We start from the raw sequence: 11,459 nt of genomic DNA on the forward strand, positions 1-11,459 counted from the left end.
TTGGTAAAAATATATACAAAGTGTATGATTAGCAAATAACTGAAATAATGAAAAATAGCATGGTCATCTATTCTTCACAGCCCTTTTATCTTAGATGGCCATGAACAAATACAGATACAAAGTTCATTACCAATCAATAAAATAAAGACATGGTGTAAAATTAGCTCTGGAAATTAAGGTAATATTTTGTAAACCACCAAGCCTCCTATAGGCTGACCAATAGATCTGCATAAATCTGGGGGGCAAAGGTCACCCCCCCAGGTGGATAAGGGGAGGATTATGTATTTCTTCATTTCTACCCCCATCCCACCCCTTACTCCAGCTCTGATAATCTTGGGCAAAGTCTACTTATATTTATGAGGAACATGCCTGTGCTTGCCCTAAACTGTTTAAAGAAAGAATAAAGCAAGAGACAGACTCTCCCTTTCTACTCTGTAGTGCTAATGAAGCCTCCTTTCTACATTATGTTGGAAGTATTTGAGACAGAAGGCCTTTGAAAATGTTTTAAACAAACCTTTTCATAATGTTTGTTGATGAAATAATTGATACCACGCATACCTAAACTTGACAGTGGACTGTAGCAAACCCTTTTTCTAAGCACCTTCCAGAGCTTTGTTAGTTTGGTATTCTGAATGGCTCTGGAATTTAGTATCAAAAAACTGTTTACCAAGGCTAGCACAGACAAGTAGTGACTTTGTGGCATCTTACGACACTGATGGACAGTGACTGCAAACGGTTGTGGGGGGACTTGATAATAGTGAATGTAGTAACCACGATGTTTTTCATGGGAAACCTTCATAAGAGTGTATATCAATGACACCTTAAAAAAAAGCTAAAAAACTGTTTACTGTATCTTGTTAACTTAGATTAAAGGATTTATCTACTGTTAATTAACATAACTTGGTTGATCTACTAAAATATATATTAGAGAATACAGTTATTTAACTAAGCTCCAGTTTCCTCATCTGTAAAACAGGAGTAACAGTTATTTCCCACTCAGAACTGTTGTAAGATTAAATAAGGCATTTCAAAATACTAAATATGTTGCCTTTCACGGAAGTGCTCAATAAAATTTACACTATTGTCATTAGAGGGAAAACGAAAACAAAAACAAAAACAAAAAACGGTGTTCTTAGGTTAGCAAAACTGGATAGTAAAGTCTGTAAACAGCATGTTTCAGCTCATTTGCCTCTGCTCCCTTCATCCCCACCAATCCACCCACCTCCGAAGTCCTTGACACGACTCTCCCAGCACCAGGTCACCAAATAAGCCATTTTAACCACGTGATTCGGTATCACCCATTCCGAACAGGAAGTGATAGATCATTCCTATTGTAAAACCATCGTTACCACCAAGGGGGCTTTTAACACCACTAACTGCCGAAGTCCCATATTCTCATTAACCGCTGCTCACGCGGACCGCTACCTGCGCTTCTGGAGCGTTCCACGAGATGGCGCCCGTGATCCCGTCTTCAGACCGCGTGAAGCTCAAGCCTTCGAAAGGCACCGGCTTCCCTCTCCAAGATAAGGACTTGACCTCCGACAAAGGCCCGCTCTACAGTGAAGGGCAGAGGCCACACAGGCCTATTCCGCCACGGTCAACTGATAGGGCCTACCCGGGGACCGCTTCACCCAGACGCGGCGCGCTCGGAACGCTGCTCCGCGAACGCGGGCCTTCCCGCAGTGGCCCCGTGTGGACGGGAGCTGGTGGGGGTGGAGGGCGGCGGGGCTAGCGGGCGGCAGCACCCCGGCCCTCAGGTCGGCCAGGTGAGGCTTCACGTGGTTGGGCCGTAGACCCCAGGCCCAGGCACACCGTGGCTCTGGAGGCGTCGGGCTGTGGGGCGTTCAGGAAGGACTGTGTGGGGGAGGGCTGCGTTCACAGAAGCCGCCGGCGGGGCTCGACCGCCGCGCGGCCTGCCCCCCGGCTGAGGGGAGGGGCGGGCCCGGGCGTCGGCCCTCGGGTTTCCACTTCAAACTCAAGCTCGAAGCAGTCAAAGCTCACGGCGAGCGTTCCTCGGGGTGGCACACGGCCGCACTGCGCCCGCGTCCGCTCCCACTCGGAAGCCGGACCTCAGCAGCCCAGCCGGGCCGGGCGCACGGCGGGGCCGCTGGGGCGGCCGCGGGGCGGGGCGTCGCCTGTGACGTCGCATCCCTTTTCGGTTCTCCGCCCCCTTCTCGGCCCGTATATAAGACTTCACCGGGCGATCGCTTCGCACTGGCGGACGCAGGCGGCGGCGAGGTCGTGGGTGGCGGCGGGGCCTCGAGGGCGAGAGCTAGCTCGGACGTGTGTCCGTGCTTTGGAGGTGGCAGTAGGTAGTGATGGAGCTCTTGCGGACTATCACCTATCAGCCGGCCGCCAGCACCAAGATGTGCGAGCAGGCGCTGGGCAAGGCTTGCGGCGGGGACCTGAAGAAGAAGCGACCGCAGCAGTCCCCCGAGGAGCCGCAGCCGCCGCAGCCCCCGGCGCAGGTGCAGCCGGCGGCCCCGCACCACCATCACCACCACTCGCACTCGGGGCCCGAGATCTCGAGAATTATCATCGACCCCACGACGGGGAAGCGCTACTGCAGAGGCAAAGTGCTGGGAAAGGTGACGAGCGGCGGGCACCCGGCTGCCGGGCGGGAGGGAGGTGTGCCTGGGCGTCCCCCGAGCCTGACCGGACCCTGAGCTCGCGTGCTCGCCGCTCTTGCTCTCTCCGGGGTCCGGTCCCGGCGCGCGTGGGCTGGTCACCTGCCCTCCACTGGCTTTTGTGCGGCGACAGCGCCGTATGGGTTTAGTCCGTAGCCGCGGCTCTGTGTGCCTCCCCCAGCCCAAAAAAATTGATCGTGAGACCAGAAGCGAGGGCTTTCTACACCAAACCTAGATCCCTCCACCAGCTTCCGAGACAATTTTCTTGACAAGTCTCTTCAGACATTATTTCTCTTCTCCCGGATCCCAACCCCTCCACAAAGCACCTCTTTCTAAAGAGAGAAAGGAAACTGTTGTTAACTTAGTGTGTTCAGGAGTGCTTTTCTCTTTGTGAAGGAGCTTTTTAAAGGTAGACTGCATACCATTGTCCACCCTTCCTCCCCCATATTTGCTTTCCTTTCTTATTTTTATTTATTTATTTATTTATTTTAAAAAAATCTGCCGTCCATATTTCTGCCATACTCAATTCCGTCTCGGCTTTGTTTCCTTTTAGGGTGGCTTTGCAAAATGTTATGAGATGACAGATTTGACAAACAACAAGGTCTATGCTGCAAAAATAATTCCTCACAGCAGAGTAGCTAAACCTCATCAAAGGGAAAAGGTGTGTATGACTGTTGAGTAAAGTATTTTCTTTGTGTGCAGGGATGGCCCTTCCCTGTTAGGAAAATGTCTTCTGCATGTGTAAGCAACTGCCTTCTCAGAGGTGACAGGAGCCTAATAAGCCTTATCTTGCATTTTCTTTTAGATTGACAAAGAAATAGAGCTTCACAGAATTCTTCACCATAAACATGTAGTCCAGTTTTACCACTACTTTGAGGACAAAGAAAACATTTATATTCTCTTGGAATATTGCAGTAGAAGGGTAAGTGTTAACTCCTACTTGAGTACATTTACTTCTCCCAAACTAAAATGGTATTCATACTGTATTTGATCTGGGATTTTAGCTGTGATGGCAATTATACTACAACATTAACTTTCATCATTCATCCTGCAAAAGGAAACCACTGATTTTGATGACTTGGTTTGACAGATTTTTTTTTTCCTTCTCCTCTTCGTAGTCCATGGCTCATATCTTGAAAGCGAGGAAGGTGTTGACAGAGCCAGAAGTCCGATACTACCTCAGGCAGATTGTGTCTGGCCTGAAGTACCTTCATGAACAAGAAATCCTGCACAGAGATCTCAAACTAGGTAAGCCCTTTACTCCGAACACCAGCTTTTGTGTTAGGGACAGTGCTCTTTTCTCCTCTCGCTCCCTTACTATGTATTCATATTCTTATTTGGAATCTAGCCTATGCAATCTTGCTTTTGAATGGATGACTTTAATATTAGGCAACTGGTTGCTTTCAAAGTGTGTGTGCATGTGGTAGAACACCTTTTCAAAGGGATTCAGGTTTTGTTTTGTTTATCCTCTAGGGAACTTTTTTATTAATGAAGCCATGGAACTAAAAGTTGGGGACTTTGGTTTGGCAGCCAGGCTGGAACCTTTGGAACACAGAAGGAGGTAAAGTCAGGAAGATACATACCTTTGTGGAGATCAAAATTGTCCTTGTTAATTTTCAATTATTGTTTTGGAGAAGGACAGGTGATTCTAAAATCTATAAACCATAACAATGTTAACTTAAGGAAACATGTATTAGGTGCCCATTATGAACCAGACAGAATACCTTGTACTTTTAAGCTGATTATGAAAGAAATCTCTTATTTGCCTGAAGTCTGTACTTGCTATGCTATACTTGCCATGCTATACTTGGTTAAAAACACTTTGCCAGGTGGCTGAAAAAAGTATATGCATTAAAAATTACCAAATCGATTTGGTCAAATATCAGTTGTTCAGATGCCAAAAAGCAAAAGTCAAATGTTTCCAAATAGAAATGCAACATAGTAGTTTTAAGATTTTATCCAGGGAACTAACATTAAACAGTAGAATAGTTCCTAATAAAATCTTCATATTTTGTCTTTCCAGAACAATATGTGGTACCCCAAATTATCTCTCTCCTGAAGTTCTCAACAAACAAGGACATGGCTGTGAATCAGACATTTGGGCCTTAGGCTGTGTAATGTAAGTAAATGGATGAAAATTACCAAAAAGCAAATTTAGATTTAAATCTTAGTATTCAAAAAGTTGCTTTAGAATTATTGCTAAAGAAATGTTTCCTTGCACATAGGTATACAATGTTACTAGGAAGACCTCCATTTGAAACCACAAATCTGAAAGAAACTTACAGGTGCATAAGAGAAGCAAGATATACAATGCCATCTTCATTGCTGGCTCCTGCTAAGCACTTAATAGCTAGCATGTTGTCCAAAAATCCAGAAGATCGTCCCAGTTTGGATGACATCATTCGACATGAATTTTTTTTGCAGGTTGGTGTGTTTCTTGCATCTTTTTGTTACATGCTATTGCTCAAAATTACCTAGCAGGTTACTAAAATTCTCTTCTGATATTCCACAGGGCTTCACTCCAGACAGACTCTCTTCTAGCTGTTGTCATACAGTTCCAGATTTCCACTTGTCAAGCCCAGCTAAGAATTTCTTTAAGAAAGCGGCTGCTGCTCTTTTTGGTGGCAAAAAAGACAAAGCAAGATATATTGACACACATAGTAAGTTATGACTTCTCTTATTCTGTATATGAAATTATATTAAATCTGAGAACTCAGTTAAAAGAGACTTTTGTTTAACATAATTCAGCCTATATCCTAGTATACTACTGAACTTTTTATAGCATAATAAATCCACACTGCAAACTGTGATTGATAGCTTTTTGTTTCATATACATTAAAGTGTGCTTCTTGCATAATTGCTATTGATGGCAATGATAAAAATGCTGATTTTTCTTTAGATGCTTGTAAGCTGGTTATTAATGCAAAAGGAGGAAATGTGGTTAGCTCTGTTCCTACCTTGTTAGGATAGAACAATGCTCATAATTCTTTTCCTTGATTTACAGATAGAGTATCTAAAGAAGATGAAGAAATTTACAAGCTTAGGCATGATTTGAAAAAGACTTCAATAACTCAGCAACCCAGCAAACACAGGACAGATGAGGTATGCTGGAAAAGAATAAAGTAGATATAAACACTTCCTATCATTTCTATTCTTTGTTAATTATCACTTGGACTATGATTATCACAGTTTAAGCATGTCATATTACTTAAAACATTTCAACCAGCCCTTTAAAAGAAAAGATTTTTCTTCTGGTTTATTTAGCAAGGCATGCCGGTTGAGTTACTGCAACATATTTTTCGTGGCTTGTGTCCATTGCTTTTTGGATTTGCTAAGCTTTCGCAGCAGTTGCCACTATTTCGTCTTAACCTAGAGTTCACCTCTTTTCTAGGAACTCCCGCCACCTACCACCACAGCTGCCAGGTCTGGAACGCCCGCAGTAGAAAGCAGGCAGCAGGTTGGAGATGCTATCCGGATGATAGTCAGGGGCACTCTTGGGAGCTGCAGCAGTAGCAGTGAGTGTAAGTGGCTGTTTGCAATTGTGTTTTAAATAATGAAGCTGTAAATGCTAGGGCTCAATGCTGGGTAACTGCAGTTAGTTTGTTTCATGGCCTAATTTAATGTAAAAGAAACAAAATTAGAGGAATTGGAAAAAGACAAGGAACAATTTTGAGTCCTATATTCTTAGAATTAGTGGAGGGAAACTTAGCATCTACCAAAGACTACGGTTTGGTTGTTAATTACTTTATAACTTCCTCTGACTTTTCAGGCCTTGAGGACAGCACCATGGGAAGTGTTGTGGATACAGTGGCAAGAGTCCTTCGAGGATGTCTAGAAAACATGCCGGAAGCTGACTGCATTCCCAAAGAGCAGCTGAGCACTTCCTTTCAGTGGGTCACCAAATGGGTCGATTATTCTAACAAATACGGCTTTGGGTACCAGCTCTCAGACCACACTGTAGGTGTCCTTTTCAACAACGGTGCTCACATGAGCCTCCTTCCAGACAAAAAGTAAGTGTATCCAATTAGTGAAGTCCTGTCAGTTTTTTAGTCTTGTACTACAGAAATCTGAAAGCAGTGACTAACTGCTTCTATTTTTTTTTCTTCTCTCCTTTTCATTTCTGTTTTTAGAACAGTTCACTATTATGCAGAGCTTGGCCAATGCTCTGTTTTCCCAGCAACAGATGCTCCTGAACAATTCATTAGTCAAGTGACGGTGCTGAAATATTTCTCTCATTACATGGAGGAGAACCTCATGGATGTAAGTACTGTAGCTTTTGAGCAGTGATATTCGAAGTGCAGTCCACAGACTAGTAGCATCTGCATAGCCTCAAAGCATGTTAGAAATGCAGATTCTTATGTCTTACCCCAGATCTCCTGAATCAGAATCTAGGAGATGAGGCCAGGAGTCTCCAGGCTACTCTGATGCTTAAGTTTGAGAGGCATTTAGAAAAAGAGTGCATACTGAAAAATCCTTATAGGCACTAACTCCTAATCTTGTTCAGGGTGGAGATCTGCCTAGTGTTACTGATATTCGAAGACCTCGGCTCTACCTCCTTCAGTGGCTAAAATCTGATAAGGCCTTAATGATGCTCTTCAATGATGGGACCTTCCAGGTAAATGAACCTTTCAAGAGAGTGCATGTTTAGGTCCTAAAAGTACAGTATTTTCCTAGCCAATTTAATTATTGACTAAGCTTTTCTAATTCTTAAATATCCAGATAGATCTAATATCTATCTCTACTTTTTAAAGGTCAACTTCTACCATGACCATACGAAAATAATTATCTGTAGCCAAAATGAGGAATACCTTCTTACTTACATCAATGAGGACAGGATATCTACTACATTTAGACTGACAACTCTGCTGATGTCTGGCTGTTCATTAGAATTAAAAAATCGAATGGAATATGCTCTGAACATGCTCTTACAGAGATGTAACTAAAAGACTTTTTGAAAGGACCCTATGGGACACCTCTTTTCCACTGTGAGATCTACAGGGAAGCCGGTAGAATGATCTACAGCATGTTGAAGAAGATGGAGAGGTGGTGGTACGAAAACAATTCCTCTGTGGCCTGCTGGACTGGGTTGAATCAGACCAGGCCGAGGCTTACAGTTCTTGACTTTGGACAATCTTGAGAGTGAACCAGAATGCAGTTTTCCTTGATGTACCTGTTTTAAAAGGTTTTTCAGATAATTTTGCAGAAAGATGCATTGACTCTTAACTTCTCTCTGTTGAGAGCATTTTAGACAGAGGACTTGGAACTGTGAATATACTTCCTGAAGAGGAGGGAAAAGGGAGGAAGCTCCCAAGTTGTTTAAAGGCTGTAATTGGAGCAGCTTTTGGCTGCTTAACTGTGAACTATGGCCATATATAATTTTTTTTGTTAATTTTTGAAGATACTTGTGGCTGGAAAAGTGCATTCCTTGTTAATAAACTTTTTATTTATTACAGCCCAAAGAGCAGTATTTATTATGAAAAATTTTTTTTATGTTGACCATTTTAAACTGTTGGCAATAAAGAGTATGAAAAAGCTGAAATAGTGCTTTCTTGTCTTTGGTATGGCACATTACCACATCACAACATTCTTTGATCATGGATTCTTTGCATGCTATTGGGTATAGAAACATACTGGAAAGTTAGATCTTAATGGTTACTAGCAAGTCAATGTTTAATACATCAAGTAGAATCATGCACTGGATAAATCTAGCTTGAGAAGAGAAGTTTATGACAAAATACTGCTCGTTAGAACCAAAATACAGGCCTACTAAATATAAAACCAATTTCTCTCTGAAGTATTTCCTCAAAACTAGTTTAGCTTGTAGCCCGAAAGCCAAAGTAATCCTGTGTAAACTGACCCCTGTTATTATGTGTCAGTAGATACAGGAAGTTTATTTTGATATGGGCAAAACTATGCTTTATAATACTTGCACCACTTATTACTCAGCTTAAACGGCCTAAAGACTTCCAAAGGTACTGGCAGTCCTAGTGCACAATTCCAGTAGTGGGAAATACTCCGAAAGTAAGTACTTTTTTTTTTCCTTTTGGTGCATTGTGGATGAGAAGTGGTTTGGGAGAACTAAGCTATGGTTTTAGGCCCGTCTCTTCAACTGTCAAATCGTCCAAGAGGCAAACCCAAGAAGGTTTTTCTCAGTGGCATCAACTGTTTGGCAGGTGTAAAAAGCTGCTCATCCTGTTCCCTGAACTTACAATGACCTGTATAAGATGCAACTACATTCTTGTTCAGTTGTAATCCCACTATAAGGAAAACACTGTCCTGAGAAAAGCAGCATCCTTCTGTTTACATTGGGATCTTGTAAGGTAGTGAGTTTAGAGATGGTGATTGTACTTCTACAATTTTCTAAAAGTATCACAAACTTTGTATCAGGTATATCTTATTAATAAAAGTCAAATATGGAGAACTTGTTACAGATATTTTACAGGTTCTAGACTAATACCTGTTGACTAGAGTTCTCTGGCTATGTATACAACTTCAGTCTTTGTTAAATGGCATATAGTAAGCACTGAAGAAAACAGGATAATTACCTTTTAGCTGTATGTGCAAAAGTAGAATATTTTTATTCTTACAAGCAGGCAAGTAAAAAAATAGGAATTTGCAAATACTTAAAAATATTGCTTCATTTTTAATTTCACAGTGTAAGATTACATTTTACTTCACAGCTTCAAAATATGCATCTATCCACTCTTAATGTGTTGAGGGTCTACTGTGTGCCAGATCTGGCCTGGCATTGGAGATGTAGAGTGAACTTGAGCCTCTCCCTGCCCTCAAGGAGCCACAGTGGAGTGGAGGAGACAGTGCATTTACCTATTAGTCTGATAAGTGCTGTGATATAATGATAAAGGTATGCACTGGGTGTTGTGGGAACTGAGAACAGGAATCATGAAGAAGCCCCAGGCATGGGATGGACTTAGAGAATGGATTCCAGAGAAGAAACTTATTTATTGGGTTTTGAAAGATAACTGGGGGGTTAAATAGAAGTATGTTACAAGCAGTGGGAATAACATGTATAGATGCCTGAAGTGAAAGAATCTGCAGTAGAGGTAGGTGTGTGTAAGTCTGAAGCATCATAGGTAAAGGCTGGAAGAAACAGACATGTTGGGTCCCATATGCCATCCCAAGGCATTTAGGCTGCATTGAAGGCTATGAGTAGTTAGTGAAAGATTTTAAGGAAGAAAGTAACCTACTAATCAGTTTTATATAATTCATTCTGGAGGCACAGACAAAATGGACATGGAAGAAGATGGACAAAGACAACCCAGACAGTAAAGAGATCAATGATCCAGGTGAGAAAGGACTTATGAAAAGGATCATATAGAGAGTTAGGCAGTGTCTCCTTTAGCCCATCTGGTTCATTTCATTATCCTCAGCACTGGATACCAGGCCTGGCATATGGCAGTCAAATGTTGAATGGATGAATAAATGATAAGAGTTGGGAAAGACTTAGAAAGTTGATATTAATAGGATTTGGCACCTGATAGAATATGGAGCCTGAAGAGGGTGGGGCTTGGGATAATTGACTGGGGAAGTCAATGCAGGAAAGGTGGTATATGTGGGGCCACTAACTGAAATAAATATGGAATATAAAAGGAAGATCCTGATGTACAGAGAAATAGAGTGAGTTTAGGACTTGAATCAGACTTGCGTGAGGATACCCAAATAGGTCCAGAAAACAGTTGGACATATAATGTGTACATCTCAAGAGAGAACAAGATTTGGGAGTAACTAAGTTTGGGTAACATTACAGGAGGGAGTGGGTGAGAGCACATATGGATGGATCCACGTCATCCCTTCTACCCAGCAGCATTTTTTGGTACTGAGGACACCTACACAACACATAACAGTGTCAATAAACCTTTGCAGTAGGGGAAGGAGGATAAAAATTTCCCAATAAATTAATTATACTCTTCCAAAACCAAGGACTCTGAATTCCATAAAAACAACTTCCAAGTGCCAGATGTGTTTAATGAACACCTTCAGTTTCCAAGAATGTTTCTCAGTTATCCATTCCAAATGCTACCAGGGTATAGGCTGAAATAAAAGGCAACCTTTAAAGATGAGCTAGTTTGGGTGCATAGTAATAGCTACCTTCAGCTAAGCTTAGTGTGGCCATGGCAGTAGCCCAGATCTTGGGTGATTTGACATTTACTACTTTTATATCTTAGTTCCCCAACCTTCAAGAACTATTTCTAAATGTAGCCTTAGTTTAGTAGGGAAGAAATATTTCCAGTGGGAAAGCTTTGGAATCAGTTCTGAGTTCAAATTTTCCTCAATCATGTATTAACAATATAATCTCAGTAAATACCTATCCTCTCTAAGCTTTAGTTTCCTCATCTGTGAAGATGAAATAGTAATAAAGCACTTGCACACCAAAGATTCTTAATAAATATTTGCTGCCTTTCTTGTTCTGTTTCCCCTTCCTCCTTCCACACCCATAATAACAATAACCCTGGTTACCTAGGAAAGAAAATAGCTGACTAATTCTAATTCTCCCCCTTCCAGTCTTCTTTTCTGTGTCCATCACAATCCAGTCAGGAATACAAAAATCATTTACAACTTTCAAAGAGAGAACTCAGAAGAACTCAGAAGCCGAATGGGAGGTGATGAGGCAACCAAGAGATTAGAAGCAGCAGAAAGACACTTACCACCTCTATGGCTGGAGGGATCCAGAGAGAAAGTGGTAACACCAGACTCCAGAACTGGGGCTCTCTGGCAGAAAGTGAAATCATGCTGGTTACTGCCTACCAGAACTTTGGAATCATGGAGCAAGTTTTGTCACTGCTTGAGATGACCCCTGTACATACTTTTGGTTGA

General features: G+C 42.1%; 2 protein-coding genes across 5 annotated transcripts in view; one reads left to right on the forward strand and one right to left on the reverse strand.

The window, feature by feature from the left end:
* The window catches only part of GAPT (GRB2 binding adaptor protein, transmembrane), a 34,736-nt gene extending 32,646 nt beyond the window's left edge, over nucleotides 1-2,090 (reverse strand). For all 4 annotated transcript variants that reach the window (XM_017656513.3, XM_017656514.3, XM_037022327.2 and 1 more), the window contains exon 1: nucleotides 1,426-2,090. The gene's annotated coding sequence lies outside the window, so the exon portion shown is untranslated. The remainder of the gene's footprint in view (nucleotides 1-1,425) is intronic.
* A 110-nt stretch (nucleotides 2,091-2,200) lies between these two features.
* PLK2 (polo like kinase 2) lies at nucleotides 2,201-8,166 on the forward strand. Its single transcript, XM_017656512.3, has 14 exons — nucleotides 2,201-2,588; nucleotides 3,181-3,288; nucleotides 3,433-3,549; nucleotides 3,746-3,875; nucleotides 4,101-4,188; nucleotides 4,651-4,746; nucleotides 4,853-5,051; nucleotides 5,140-5,287; nucleotides 5,632-5,729; nucleotides 6,019-6,148; nucleotides 6,397-6,637; nucleotides 6,758-6,887; nucleotides 7,132-7,242; nucleotides 7,379-8,166. The coding sequence occupies exons 1-14, from the start codon at nucleotides 2,319-2,321 to the stop codon at nucleotides 7,568-7,570; spliced, it is 2,058 nt and encodes a 685-aa protein (XP_017512001.1). The 5' UTR covers nucleotides 2,201-2,318; the 3' UTR covers nucleotides 7,571-8,166.
* Nucleotides 8,167-11,459: the final 3,293 nt, after the last annotated feature.

The sequence above is a fragment of the Manis javanica genome, chromosome 1, assembly GCF_040802235.1.
Source record: "Manis javanica isolate MJ-LG chromosome 1, MJ_LKY, whole genome shotgun sequence".
In the NCBI taxonomy this organism is placed as follows: Eukaryota; Metazoa; Chordata; class Mammalia; order Pholidota; family Manidae; genus Manis; species Manis javanica.

Excerpts from the sequence above, each read along its gene's own strand:
- PLK2 (XM_017656512.3), top strand. The coding sequence starts at position 2,319 with ATGGAGCTCTTGCGGACTATCACCTATCAGCCGGCCGCCAGCACCAAG. Across the intron at positions 2,589-3,180 it reads GAGGCAAAGTGCTGGGAAAG|GGTGGCTTTGCAAAATGTTA; the intron begins GTGACGAGCGGC and ends GTTTCCTTTTAG. Across the intron at positions 5,052-5,139 it reads GACATGAATTTTTTTTGCAG|GGCTTCACTCCAGACAGACT; the intron begins GTTGGTGTGTTT and ends GATATTCCACAG.